This window comes from Mus pahari, chromosome 17, assembly GCF_900095145.1.
Source record: "Mus pahari chromosome 17, PAHARI_EIJ_v1.1, whole genome shotgun sequence".
NCBI classification, from domain to species: domain Eukaryota; kingdom Metazoa; phylum Chordata; class Mammalia; order Rodentia; family Muridae; genus Mus; species Mus pahari.
The window spans coordinates 59,409,132-59,424,691 of NC_034606.1; the positions used below are offsets into that span (position 1 = coordinate 59,409,132).

The window sequence follows — 15,560 nt, forward strand, 5'->3', positions numbered from 1 at the left end:
TTTAAAGCATCTGTGGCTGGGAAGCACTGGCTTGAGTGGCTCCACTCCCACAACGTGGGGCGCTCCCTAGAGGTTGTCAGTCAGTCTGCTACAGATCTCCTGTGTGCTGTTTATTTGTCAGTTTTGTTCTTGTTTTATTTGTCTATTAAACTAGAGATCTCCCGGCTGTCATCCACCATTGCTGAGACTGTCATCCCACGGTCCCAAGCCTCCCCTGGAGGGTTTAGCAGATGATCCCCACGTGCTGTCTTCTGTCTTTGATCTCAACTTCTCTGATCTTGCTGGCTTACAGACCTCAAAGGAAACATATGAAAGTGTCTCTCTGTGACACAACACTGTGTACAGCGAATATGTGCAATGAAACATAAAAAGAATAAGAAAGGCTATTTCCGAACAATTGAATGTATTCTAGAGCAAAACCCAGGCATAGTTATCAATTGGTAGTAATTATGCTAGAGTTAAAGACTCTACAATATGATACTGTACCGGAACAAAACCTATGGTATTTTAAATACTTCTCTTTTCCTAGTTCTTAACTTTGGAGTCCAGATTAAGTAGAAAAGATGATTGCTGTTCCATAAGAAAAGTTTTATTAAATCATAAAGAAAGATCCCTATGGAGTCTCACTCAGTTTGTCATGCCTTCATCGGGTGAGACTTGTGGTTGGGACTGGAAACTTTTCATTTCACTCAAAGTGAAGACATCCTTTTTGGTTTGAAAGCTTCTTGATGCTGCATGTCAAGTTTTCATTTCACTTTAAGGAGGGCTTAAAAAATTGCCCAAATCCAAACATCTTTACTCTTAGTTTGAAAAGCAAGCATATGGTTTCTTTTTTCTTAACCACCTTAAAAGACTTTAAGAGTCTGTGATGTTGCCTTAAAACTTTTGTGTAATCAATGTGGGAGCACATTTGCATTTCAGTTTTTTCACTTATTAATGAAACAAGGGAATTGCAATCCATTACACTGTGATATTGTTGCAGATTAAAGAAGACAGCGGCTATAAATCACCAACTCTCTACAGTTGATACTTCTACAGTTGAATGTCTGTTAAAAAGTTTTTAACATCTCTGCTTTGTAACTCTGTGAGTAGAATGTGCAGAGGGAAGAGTTAATTTGCAAAGAGTAAAACATCTGTCTGGAAGTTAGAGGCCAGCTGTGAATGGAAGGAGGCTGGAGATCAAAGTTGGAGGCTGTCAGCGCTGAGCTCAGCGGTGCTGCAGCAGGGGTGGATGCTGTGGCAGAATCTGGTCCTCTGACATGATCTTTACTCTCCATGAATTATGTGTCAGGGAGGACAAACCTCTGTTTCTTTCTAGCCTGTTGATGACCAGGGGCCCGGTGGATGGTCGGGGCTGCTTGAAATTGTGAGAATCATGTTGCTCACAGGCTTCATGCATCCTGGGACAGCATCTTGGTGCAGAATCATGATTCATATTTGGTAACTCGACTGTGCAGTTCTCAAGTGTGGACTTTGCAGAAGACAACATTAGGTTGCACTGCGAAAAGATTGGACATGCCTGAAACCTATCTTTTAGTTGGAATAATGATACTAAAAAACCTATTTAAAAAATATCATTGTTTCTCAAAATTGCTATTAGTAAAAGTTTATGAGTTCGATGACATTGATTATGTTAATTTTTAAGAATCGCAACCTATAATTTCTAATTCCATTGCCAATTTCAGCACCTCAGACATTTCAGAAGACCTTTCTTTTAAATCTAAAAGTGCTATTTTCCTATTGTTGCAAATAGAACATGTCTATAAAATAGAGATAAAATTGATTTGATCAAAATTATAGAGTATGATATTACACACACACACACACACACACACACACACACACACACACACACGAGAACAATTAAGTGGACAGCCTGCTGGGAAGCACTGTGAATTTTCCATTCCTACAATGGTTAGCTACAGCTGTGTCTTTAATGAAGGAGAAGTAATATCAGTGCCTTAACAGCATTATTTGCTTTTGGGACAACCATTTCCTGTGGAACAACAGAGAACAATTTAAGTTATTAAAGCTGAATGATTATTGCAAAGGTTTAATGGAAGTGGTCAATGTATAAAGGTGAAAAATACAATCTTTGGACTTTACATAAAATGTAAGACTTAATACCGTACTCTGTCTTTTACTGAGAATAATTTGTGTTAATATGTGTTCGTTTAGCACATGCAAGTTTTGCTATATGTTTCTCTTGGTGTTTAGATCAGAAATCAGCATTTTGCACCACAGCTGGAGAGCACTATCATTTTTATAGGTTTCTAGAGGTTTTGTTATTTTTTCCTTCATTTTATAATCTCATTTGAATTTTACATGGTAAAAATAATTTTAGTCTATGTGGAATTATGTCTCAATTCTCCATTTTTGATTTTTTTTTGTCAAATGAAGTGAATAACTGTATTTTATGAATAGGCTCCCACTCCTAATGAGGGGTGCTAACCATCTGCTTGATGCTCTTCAGTTCTCCTTATGCATAGAAGCCTCAAGCTTTGATCTGAGTACCAATGGAACAGCACTCTTTGAGAACACAGGTTCTATGATCTTACACTTATTATATAAAGTCATATCTGTCTAACTAGAGAACCCTTGTCCCTAATGATATTCTAGAGTCTTTGTTAGATAATTTCCTTTGTTGCGGTGAGCTTTACTTTTTGGTACTGACAGTGGAGCCAGGGTCTTGTGCATAAGAAGATCCTCTCCCATTGGCTCTTAGCTCTAAAATATTTTAGTTATTTTTTTGTGTCGTTTTCAATTAAGTTAACTTTTAAGGAAAAATTATTTTGTTAGAAACTATAAATTCACACAAATGTGTAATAAATATTTCATATACTCATTTTAGTCTTATTAAAAGTGGGTTTCAATTAATGCTCAACTGCGGTCATCTAATTTAATTCTATCTTTCGTATTCTTTATTCTAGCGACGTGAAATAAGTCTTATGTTTAGTCAAGTTTTTAATATTAAAATGTTAAATATTAACTGCATGTTGAAAGGAAATTATCACTGTGTTACTTTAGGCTCATTTAATGTGTTAGAGAGGACTGCAGTGACAGAAGAGACATGAGGAGGAATAAATATTTAATGGGCAAGGATGACTATTTCCAAAGGCTAGCAGTCTCCAAAGTTGGCAGATGTTGATGTAATCTCTCACTGATCAAACAAATCATCTGGTCTCCAAAATTAATCTAGACCTGAATCATCATGAAATCCAATCCCTTATGATACATCTACCAATTGACCCTTCAGTCTTGTGTGCACGGACAGGAGGTTGCCATCCCCTGAGCAAGCCTAATCTAGAAATGCCTTTGGTGTGTTACTCCATATGTAAAATACTAACCAAGGGAGTTGACCCAGACAGCACCACTGACCTAAATTTTAAGGCTTACATGAAAGATAGGAGTTGGTGGCCAATGGAAAAGAAAGAATACCCAGGCAGAATGTTCAGCACAAACAGAGAAAACCAAAACCGACTTGGTCCGAGGGGTAGCAGAGTGGAGGTTAGGGAGTGGTGAGCGAGAAGCTTACTGGTCGACCACGTGACATCTTGTCAACCATGAGGGAGAGCTTAGATTTTACACTGCAGGGAAAGACATGATCACCGGAAGGTTTTCAATGAAGGGTGATGTGGCTACTTTTATATCTCAGTTAGGTCTGCTGTCCATGTGGGCGGGGTACTTGACATAGGAAAGTCTTACATAAGAAAGGCCAGCTAGACGCTTGCTGGGATCCTTTCACCAAGAACCCAAACTAAATATCGGGAAGAGTGAGGTAATATTACTATTGAGCAAGGAAAAAAAGGAATTCTACTGTGGATAATTTTGAAAATGACAAAAGAGTGAAGTCAGAAGTGGATCTAAGGATGACAAGAGCCAGGCTGGAGATATGGACAGCTTGTTTATTGGGACAAGGATTGAGGTTCTGGAGTTTGTTTTCCTGTGCTGAGTTTGATTTTTACAGTGGTTCATCCAGGAGGAGAAAGGGCAGAGGCAGAGGTAGCCACTCTGTTGCTCCTGTCCTGCTGCCTGGACAGTGATGTTGCCAAGTTTCTGGACTCAATTATATCATACTGGGAAGTCATTTGCGGTACCAGTCAGTCAATGGCAGTCCATGGTTCTGGCATTTGGTGGTCACTGCTTAAGTTAATCTTGAAGTTGCTCCAGGGGAAGTTTCATGTGATTTGACTCCACAGGTGCATCTAGTGTGTACTAACCCTGTTTATAGCTAACACCTGACATTTAAATTCTTTTATTTATGTACATGTGTGTGTGGCATTAGAAAGAGGCATCAGGGTCCCCAGCTCTTGGTAGTGGTTGTGAACCCCCGGACATGGGGGCTGAAAACCAAACTTGGGTTTTCTGGGAGAGTGGTAAGGGCTCCTAAAGGCTGAGCCATCTCTAGCCTAAAGTAGGTCTTAACAGATCTTTTCTCTCTATAAGCTGTTTGCCTGTCCCTTGTAAGGTCATTTCAGGAGGAAACATTTGTCTATTTTGTGTAGCTAAAAGGGGGAGCTTTTTGTTTTATTGATGCATTTTATTCAAAAAAAAAACCTCAGGTTTACTTTGTTTAAAAGATATTTTATTATAACCATATGTATGTGTGCTTGCATAAAAGAGTGACAGAGAGAGACAGAAGATAGAGAGACAGGCACACCTACACACACAGAATGAAGAGGGAGGGAGGGAGGGTGGGAGAGAGAGAGAGAGAGAGAGAGAGAGAGAGAGAGAGAGAGAGAGAGAGAGAAGTGCCTATTGTGAGCTCATGGACTGAGCGAGAGTCTTCAGTAGGAGCATTCTGTGACCCTTTCTGTGAGCCATCTCCAGCCCTCTCCTTATTACTGTGGCTCCAGCTGTATCATCTCCCTGTTCGCTGATGACATATGCCTTCTGAGGAATGAAAATAATCACACCTGTCAAATTTTATCTTTAGAAAGGCCGGTGGCCCACTGTCATCGTTTCCTTACTCTTAGGTTTTATTTATAGGCAAACAATATTATTGTACTCACCTCTTAGGATACTTTTATTCATAAATGTTAAGACATTTTTTCTGGGACACTTCTGGTATTAATAACTTATTTCAGGGCTTATCCTACTATAGATTCCTTTCCATAAAAATGTAACACTTTAACCTTATTTCTCTTTCTATAATTTGCCTTTGTAAATTGGGTTTCTGTGGCTGAGGATGGAAATTATATTTTCCACCAAGTCACATGGCACTCTGTAACACACACGGGGTCCCCTCTCACACAGGTGGCTGTTAAGAGTTAAGAACAAGCTGTGTCCTCTGTGTCTGATAATGGTATCTTTGATTTTCCTTGTCTTGTCCCTTATGAATTAGAATTTTATTAGAGGTGGAGCTTACCATGGTTTTAGGATGGGTGTCTGGAACCAAAAGGAAACAAAGAAGAACGGACTGCTTGGTTTTTCGTAGTCAGCCTCAAGCAGTTTTAGTGTGCACTAAAAGTGCATTTGTGAAATAAAATATAGCAATCACCCCGGGGCAGTGGATGATCCCTGAGCAATGGGTGATCCCCGAGCAATGGATGGCCCCTGGGCAGTGGATGACCCCTGAGCAGTGGATGATCCCTGGGCAGTGGATGATCCCTGAGCAGTGGATGATCCCCGAGCAATGGATGGCCCCTGGGCAGTGGATGATCCCTGGGCAGTGGATGATCCCCGAGCAATCGATCTCGCATTAGTACCATTTTCTAGAGGGGTACTGGTTTTCTTGGACTTTATTCATGACTCTTTCTTCATAAAAAACAGGAAGGCATTCTATAATGGCTTTTCCCAAAGGTACTTCTGTGGCTAAAGTAAAGCAAAGATACATGCATTTCAATTGCCAGTGCACACTGACTTGCAATATTTATATTTCAGGCCAGTTGCTCCGGTTAAAAATGTTCCGGGAAGACCATGGGTCGTGGATGACGATGTTCTTCAGCACGATTCTGTTTCTCTTCATCTTCTCTCACATCTATAACACCATTCTTCTGATGGACGGGAACATGGGGTGAGTAATGGCGTGCTCCCCAGCCCCCGTGCACTGAGGGGCATGTGGGAAATTCTCAGGTCTATCCCAGTGTTTATAAACATGTCACTTAGCAGATACTGTGCCCTAAGTAGAGACAATTTGTGTTTATCTTACTTATGATATTTAGAACCTTTCTTCTTTTTAGGAAGATAGAGGCATTTTGCAACACCTACGTTTGTTCCTTATTTTTTGAAACTATTTTTTTTTTTTTTTTTGGTGTAGCTTGAAGGCTGATAACATTTTTGTTTGTTTATTTGTTTTTGTTTGTTTGTTTGTTTTTTTGAGACAGGGTTTCTCTGCGTAGCCCTGGCTGTCCTGGAACTCACTGTGTAGACCAGGCTGGCCTCGAACTCAGAACTCTGCCTGCCTCTGCCTCCCAAGTACTGGGATTAAAGGCGTGCACCACCACGCCTGGCCTGGCCTTTCTTTTTCTTTTCTTTTTTTTTTTTTTTAAATAGAGAGTTCAGTGCTCTACCACATGCCTGGCTTAATAAAAGCTTTGGATACTTTGATATCAGTAGCCTTTGTTTGTTTGTTTGCCTTTTTTTTTTTTTTTTTTTTTTTTGAGACATGGTCTAGGTGTGTAGTCCAGGCTGGTTTTGAACTCATGATCCATGTCTGGTGTGGTCGCATAAAACAGTCTCTTGACAGAGAGAAACTGGGTCCTGCTAGAGGCAGACTCCCTGGATTAAATGCAGATGGAGCACCACCCCTAGCACATCCCAACAGAAGGGAGATTTGCTGATAACTGCTTTATAGACTTTCTTTAAACTTTCTTCAGTGTTTCATTGCAAACCAAAGCACAGAGGTCAGACTCACAGCAAAGCTCTGAGTTTTAAAAGCAGAGGTCTGGAAGACTGGCTTGCTCTCGGTTACGTTTTCAAACAGTACATTGAAGACTAGTTAGCTTACAGTCCTAAGAAGTTGACCGAGTCCTAACAAGAAGCTGCTTATGTATCGATTCTGAGATCATTGCTAGGGAAGGTGTCTGCTCTCCTCACTAGATTATAGCCCCTGCCTCAAAGTTACAGGGTTCTTAAGATTTCCACCCATTTCTACAGCGGGAGGCGGCTTGGATGCTGTGTACAGACTTTGGCTGCCACTCCTGAGTGCTGAGAGAGGAGGCTGTTTTAACATCTTATTTTCTCCCACTGTAAAGGGCTGACTGGTCACAGAAAAGCACATATTTTACACTGTTTGTACTTTATAGGAGCAAAATCCATGACTGATTCTAGATCAAATGTTCGGGCCTAAGAATACTGCTAGGAAATTGTTGTGATTATTTCTTGGATCCAAATAATGCCACCAGCAATGGGCTCATTTTTGATGATGGAGTTATAGGAGCCACTTGTGTTCCTCAAAATATGCCTCAGATTTTGATCCCCTGATAACAGTAGGTGGTGAGAGCTGGGACTCCCTCAGGCAGTCAGAGGCCTCTCTGCAAGAGGCTTTTGCACTTTCAAAGCACTGCAAGGAATCTGAAAGGCTGACACAGGCCTGTAATCCCAAGCACTGGGAGCCCGAGGCTGGAAAGCTGTATTTTTAGATGGTGCTGATAAGGCCTGTGTAAAGGATATAAATGATGATAGAGAGATAGATTTAAAATTAGTAAATTGAATGCAGTAACATGTAATCCCGTGCACAGAGTAAAACACTCAGCCGCTAAATCAAAAGAATCCTAAAGAGAGCACATAGCACACGGCACATAGAGAGCACACAGCACATAGAGAGCACACAGCACATAGAGAGCACACAGCACATAGAGAGCACACAGCACATAGAGAGCACACAGCACATAGAGAGCACATAGAGAGCACACAGCACATAGAGAGCACACAGCACATAGAGAGCACACAGCACATAGAGAGCACTCAGCACATAGAGAGCACATAGCACATAGAGAGCACACAGCACATAGAGAGCACACAGCACATAGAGAGCACATAGCACATAGAGAGCACATAGCACATAGAGAGCACATAGCACATAGAGAGCACACAGCACATAGAGAGCACATAGCACATAGAGAGCACACAGCACATAGAGAGCACATAGCAGCTGAGTTGTCTCAGTTCAAACCTCACACTGAGCCTGTGCAACAGGGACTTTTATCAGTTCCATTTGATGGATCAAGAAATTAAGGATTGCTCAAAGTTGAATTCTAATTAACCCCTCATTCAAAATAATAATAGAGGAGCTGACCTATTAAGTAGTGAATTCTAAGGACCCATCTCTGAAAGGTTAGCACAGATTCCTGTTAGCCTTTTCTGTAGGTTAATTTTCCAAGTTGACTTTTGTAATGGAAGGAAATAGGAGATGTGTGTAGTAGCTAAGTGAATGGTTTACAATGGATACATAGTATTCGTAGTGGCTATTCCTGGTTGTCAACTTGACTATATTTGAAATGAACTACAATCCAGAATTGGAAGGCTCACCAGTGAACCTAATCTGGAGACTGGGAGATAGAAGTTTCTGATCTGGATCTTGGTATGGAGATCTTGAGACACAGTGGTGATTGAATCCAGAAGATTAAGACAGGGAGATCTCCGAGTCCAAGATCATCTGGGATTAAAGGTGTGGTGGCACACACCTTTAATCTGGGCTACACCTTCTGCTGGGGACCATATAAGGACATTGGAAGAAGGGAGTCTGGCTCTCGCTCTTTCGCCTTCTTGTGGTGTGGGACTCAGCAACTGCTAGATCCTTGGACTTCCATTCACAGCTACTACTGAACCATTGTTGGGATTTGGACTGCAGACTGTAAGTCATCAATAAATTCCTTTACTATATAGAGACTATCTGCAAGTTCTGTGACTCTAGAGAACCCTGACTAATACAGTATTTTACCTAAACTGCAAATGGCTTACAATTGATACATAGTATCTTACCTAAACTGTGGTTGTCTTTTATTCTTAGATTGAATGCACTATTAGAGACATGGATTATTTGAACTCTTACGTTATCCTTGAACTCGTCCGTGATCTCTCTCACATTTGCTGGAAAAGAGTCTTCTACTGAAAGGATGTCTTTAAAAAATGTCATTTGAAAAAAAAAAAAGAACCACACAGCAACAGAGAAGTTGCTTAGATGTACTGTTTGAAAACATCGAATGGCCTTCTGTGAAAGACGCGTTGCCTGCTTTTATCATGTGACCAAGCGAGTGTTTCCAAGCTGGTTGCGAGTCTGGTGGACAAGTCAGTTAGTTCCTAAAGAAAAGGACAGTGATGCACCGCTCCACATCTGGAGCATTGCTTAATCCTGTGTAGGGCAGGAAATGATGGCATGAGGGTGAGGAGATAAGAGCAGAGGCACGCGGACTTCCCAGGTGCCTGGTGTGTGCGGAGCATTGCTGCTCATACAAAATGCAGGTCTCCTCACAGTGACTCAGCTTTGCATGGAGGGTCCCAGTCTGCCCTGGCTTCATGATGCTTCTGGTGATGCTGGCCTAGAGCAGCTGTTCTCAACATGTGGGTCGCCACCCCTGGAGGGGTTGAGTGACCCTTTCACAGGGGTCGCCAAAGGCCATTCAAATTTATATTACATTACATACAGATTTGCATTACATTTCATAAAAGCAAAATTACATTTATGAAGTAGCAATGAAAATAATTTTATGGTTGGAGGAGTCACCACGTATTAGGAACTGTATTTAAGGGTTGCAGCATTAAGAAGATTGAGAATCACTGGCCTAGACCCAGTCCCAAAGTGTTTCCTGAACCCAGGAAACCCAGGAAACACTAGAACTGTGTTCATATGTTTGGGGCTTTCTTTCCAGACTGGATGCTTCAGGACTACAACATATGTTGAACATCTGTATGGTTTCTGAGATTAAAAACAAAACCTAGACAATATAGAAATCTCAACCAACTAACCAACCAACCCAAAACCAACCCAACCCAACCCAACCCAACCCAAAACAAACTAAAAAAGGTGTGGAAGGATATTTCTAGCCTTGTGTGCTTCAAAATTTTTCCAATTCAGAATTGAGTCTAAATTTAGTCTAAGCTGAGGCCCATGATCCCTGGATACTGAGAGCAAGCCACGGCCAGACCTGACTTGATAAGGGGTAAATTACGAGGCTCCTGTCTTCACCCACTCTATTCTGAAGCAGACACCAGTTCCTAAGGCTTTAGGCATCGTTGGGGGAATGAACTGAGGTGAAGACCAAGGGCAAATGAGCTTCATGGACCCAAAGGGCGGAGTTTCAGTTTCTCACGCTTCCTGGCACCTGGGGGACCCTCTCTGTGCACTGTATTCTGTCTGTCCAACATCTCTCAGCACTGAAATGCTGCCTATGGACTTAAGGATAAGCTGAGACCCCTCTCTACGAATGCTGGAGGTTGTAGGTGAGAGTCCTAGGTTTGCCTTTAGCATCTTGTAAGCAGTTTCTTTTCCCACAATGGGGTGGATGCAGTAATCTCTCCTGCTGTACAAATCATGGAGCTGTTGGAAAATATAACCCAGCTGGATGGATTTTAAAAACGAGTAACCAAGCTTATTTTGAGATAGGACAGAGCAAGAGGGAGAATGTAGAACCCAAGTTCCTGGGCAGGAAGCCTGTGGGCAGTGCCCAGGCAGCGGCTTAGAGACTCAGTTCTCAGTCTTTGGCAGAGTCCGAATTGAGGATCTGGGCTATGTGCTGGTTAATTTTATGTCAACTTAACATGAGCTAGAGACATCTGGGAAGAGGGAATCTAACTGAGAAAAAAACGCCTCCATAAGATCAGGCCACAGGCAAAGCTGTAGGGGATTTTCTTAATTAGTGATTGATAGGGGGAGGGCCTAGCCTATGATTGGTAGGGACATCCTGGGCTGGTGGCCCAGCATTCTATATAAAAGCAGGTTAGGCAAACCTCGGGGAGCAAGCCAAAAGGGAGAGTAGCACTCATCTGCACCAGAAAGAGAGTGAGAGGCTTGCAGCCGCAGCATGGTGGTGTGCATTGAACTGACCCAGCCCTATAAAAGACAGGAATGAAGAGAGATGTGCTCCAAAGTCCAGGCCTACATCTTAATGACTAGAGAACTGAGTGGGAAGCAAAAGTCTGCCAGGACAGGATGCTTAGTGATCGGATACTCCATCCCCCACCCCCTTTTAAATATTATATCCAGATAGCTGCCTGTTCTCCCTGGTCCTTCCCTCAGTCCCTCCCCCATACCCCTCCCCTTCTCTTCTAAGAGACTCCTCTGGGTATCCTCCCATCCAGGCACATCAAGTCTCTGCAGGGCTAGGTGCATCCTCTCCCACTGGGGCCAGACAAGGCAGCCCAGTTAGGGGAACAGGATGCACGGGCAGGCAACAGATTTAGGGATAGCTCCTGCTGCAGTTGTTGGAGGACCCACATGAAGACTGAGTTGCATATGTGAGGGTTCCGCCTGGTTCAATCTCTGAGAGCTCTCAAGGGTCCAGTTTAGTTAACTTTTGTTGGTCTTTCTGTGGAGTTCCTATCCCCCTTTGGGGCTGCAATCCTTTCCCTAACTCTTCCGTAAGAGTCCCCAAGCTCTGTTCACTGTTTGGCTGTGGGTATCTGCATCTCTCGGGGGACAGCCATGCTGGGCTCTTGTCTGCAGGCATAACAGAGAATCATTAATAGAGGTGGGGGTTGGTGCTTGTTAATGGGATGGATCTTAAGTTGGCCCAGTTATTGGTTGGCCAGTCCCTCAGTCTCTGCTCCATCCCCTGTCCCTGCATTTCTTGTAGACATGATAAATTTTGGGCTGAAAGTTTTGTAGGTAGGTGGGTGTCCCTATTGATCCAATGGGGTTCTTACCTTTCTACAGCAGGTGGCCTCTTTAGGTTCCATGTCCCCACTGCGGTGAGTCTCAGCTAAGGTCACCTCCGTTGATTCCTGGGAGCCTCTCTGATCCCAGGTCTCTGGCATGTGAGATATCCCCTTCCTCCTACATCCCCACCAGCTTCAGATTTCCATTAACTCTCCTGGCCCCCTGGTCCTCTCTTCCCCTCTCCTGTGCCCCCTAAAACTGATCTTGCACCCTATTCTCCTCCCCATCCCCCTCTACCCAGTCCCCTCCCTCCCTCTGCCTCCTGTGACTCTATTGTTCCCCTTCTAAGTGTGACATTCAAGCCTCCTTGCCTGGGCCTTCCTTCTTGCTTAGCTTCTTTGGGTCTGTGGAGTGTAGCATTGGTATCCTGTATTTTATGGCTAATATTCACTTATAAATGAGTATATACCATGCATGTCCTTTTGGGTCTGGTTTACCTCACTCAGGATGATAATCTCAAGTTCTATCCACTGGCCTGCAAAATTCATGATATATTTGTTTTTAATGACTGAATAGTATTCCATTGTGTAAGTGTACCACATTTTCTTTATCTATTCTTCAGTTGAGGGACATTTAGGTTGTTTCCATTTCTGGCTATTATGAATAAAGCTGCTGTGAACATAGTTGAACAAGTGTTCCTGTGATATAATGTGGCATCTTTTGGGTATAGGCCCAGGAGTGGCATACCTGGGTCTTGAGGTAGAAGTATTTCTAGTTTTCTGAGAAACTGCCAAATTGATTTCCAAAATGGTTCTACAAAGTTGCACTCCCGCCGGCAATAGAGGAGTGTTCTCCTAGTTCCACATCCTGGCCAGCATGTGCTGTCACTTGAGTTTTTTATCTTCGCTGTTCTGACAGGTGTAAGATGGAATCTCAGGGTCATTTTGATTTGCATTTTTACCAGAGAACTCCTACAACTGATAAACACCTTCAGCAAAGTGCCTGGATACAAAATTAACTTAAAAAAAAAAACCCAGTATCCCTCCTTTATACAAAAGATAAACAGGCTGAGAAAGAGATTGGAGAAAGAACACCATTTTTCTAATTGCCATGAATAATATAAAGTATCATGGTGTAAATCTAACCAAACAAATGAAAGACCTGTGTGACAAGGACTTCAAGTTGATGAAGGAAGAAACTGGAGAAGACATCAGAAGATGGAAAGATCTCCTATGCTCACGGATCAGTAGGATTTATGTACTGAAAATGGCTATCTTACCAAAAACAATCTACAGATTCAAAGTAATTCCCACCAAAATTCCAACACAATTCTCTACAGACCTTGAAATAGCAATTTTCATATGGAAAAACAAAAACCTAGTATAGCTAAAAGCAATCCTGAATAATAAAAGAACTTCTGGAGGTACCACCATGCCTGACTTCAAACTGTACTACAGAACAATAGTGATAAAAACTGTGTGATATTGGTATAGGAACAGGCTGATCAATGGAATAGAACTAAAGACTCAGAAGTAACCCCACACACCTGCAGACACCTGTTTTTTGACAAAGAAGGCAAAAACCATACAATGGAAAAAAAAAAAAAGAAAGAAAGAAAGAAAAAGCCTCTTTAACAAATGGTGCTGGTCTAACTGGATGTCTGCATGTAGAAGAAGGCAAATTGATTTATCACCCTGCACAAAGGTCAAGTCCAAGTGGATCAAAGGCCTCAATATAAAACCAGACACATTATATCTACTAGAACAGAAAGTGGTGAATAGCACTGAACACATTGGTACAGGACACAACTTCCTGAACAGATCACGGATGGCTCAGGCACTAAGATCAACAATTGATAAATGGGACCTCATGAAACCGAAAGGCCTCTGTAAATCAAAGGACACTGTCATCAGGACAAAACGGCAGCTTACTGATATGGAAAATATCTTCACCATCCCTTCCAACACTCTTTTTAAAAAGTGTCTTTTTGAAGACCATCTTAGCAACAGAATTTTATACCAAAAACAGCCACTGGAGGGCAGCAAAAGACATGGTTTCAGTGCTGGTTGTTAAAGGGAGTCAGCTTGGTGTTTTCCTCCCAGGAAAAGGGAGAAGAGGAATGCTTGGAAGAAATTGGGGAGACCATGCCCAACGTGCATACCATCCAGCATCCCCACAGCTGATGTACACTAACAAGGCGTTTCTAGCAGCTAGGAAACAACCACACAAAACGGAGAAATCTGCCCTTTCCTGAGTTTTGGAAACACGATGTCGACATCTTTGTCTGTTTTATTGTCAGAGAAGTTTTCTTAATTAAAATTATTTAAATTAAAATATAGTTATACCATTAACCCCTCCCTTACCTCCTTTCAACCCCTTCCATCCCCTCGCTCCTCGGACTGATGGTCTCATTTCTTTATGCTGAGTCTGTTCAGGGTTGCTTGTGTGTATGATGTTAGGGGTGAGCACTTGGTATTGGATCTCCCGTTAGGATGCTGACTCCTGGGATAGGCTAATTCTCTCTCTCAGTCTTCCTTATTTACCCGGAACTCCCCTGAGGTCTTCCTCTTGCGTTAGAACGTCTATTTATTTTGTCACTGTGCAGGTCTTGTGTAGGCGTTCACATGGTTGAAGTATGTGTGGGGGTAGCCTCCTTGACATTTCTAGTAGTGACAGCATCACAAGAGGAATTCTGGTCTGGCTTGTATAATTTTTGTGTGCACGTCTAGGAGTGTGCACCTTGCTCTTAGCTCCCTGGATCTGGAGTTACCATGAATCTGCCTATGAGTGGTGGAAACTGAATTCAGACTCCTGTAAAAGCAGTGTGGGGCGTTCCCTGAACCATCTCCCCAGCCCCCGGGGAACTTTTTGATGAAATTTACATAGCAGACTCTATCACCACAAGTTCTTTTGTGTGATGTGCTTGGCCTTCATTATGATCTGGTACAGGCTCCTATGACAATATCTACAAACACATGCATGCAAATATGTCCGCATGTTTATAGACTTAGTCCAGCCTTACGAAAACAAATACTGTGCTTACCACTGGAGAAACCAGACACCCACTCTTATAAAACACTCACTGTGAACAAGAACACTTTCCTCAAAGGGTATTGTGCAGGGCCGGGAGCTAAGCTGGTATGTGTAGCATTGATCACAAAGAAAATCTTCAGATTTTTTTTTTTTTTGCCTTTTCCAGGTAGTTTAAAAAACATGTACTAATATATAGCTAGGGATTAAATATAGCATAGAGAAGAGCTGAGGGGGAAAAAGACTGTGAAGTAAGGATTTTGAAAGTCTTCATGTATAAGGTATAACCAGAAGTGCTGGCACAATGGAGGTGGGCAGCCCCTCCCCCTCTCTCTGCCTCCTTCTTGCGATGCTTTGGTGAGGAACTACATGGGGACCTAATCTGCTCAGTGTGGTGGGGACAGGAGGAGGTGAGCAACTGACTAGGGTAGGTGGGAGGAGAGAGGGCTTGAAGTGGACTCTTCCGAGCCTCAGTCATGTGGCTGTGTCTGGAGAGGCAACCCGAACACTCAAGAATGAGCAAGGATAGATGAGGGACCGGGATGCAGGGAGAGATTGTCCTGGGTCCCCTGATGCTTCGATCCCAAGCACACCTGACCTGCCTCAGCCCTGAGGCTCTTCTGTGTCTTCATTCTCAAAGAATGACTGGTGCTCTGTCCAATACATCTCGCATCCTACCAGGAAAGACTCTTACCTCACAGCTTCAGTTTCTCACCATAGAGGTGCACGTCATGTGCAGGTGCAGGTGCAGGTGCAGGTGCAGGTGCAGGTG

General features: G+C 42.7%; 1 protein-coding gene across 1 annotated transcript in view; it reads left to right on the forward strand.

Moving 5' to 3' along the window:
* Tmem117 (transmembrane protein 117) overlaps positions 1-15,560 on the forward strand; it is a 437,088-nt gene that overhangs the window by 71,545 nt on the left and 349,983 nt on the right. Inside the window, exon 3 of the mRNA XM_021216188.2 lies at positions 5,884-6,016. Within this exon, the coding sequence (XP_021071847.1) occupies positions 5,884-6,016 (133 nt within the window). The remainder of the gene's footprint in view (positions 1-5,883; positions 6,017-15,560) is intronic.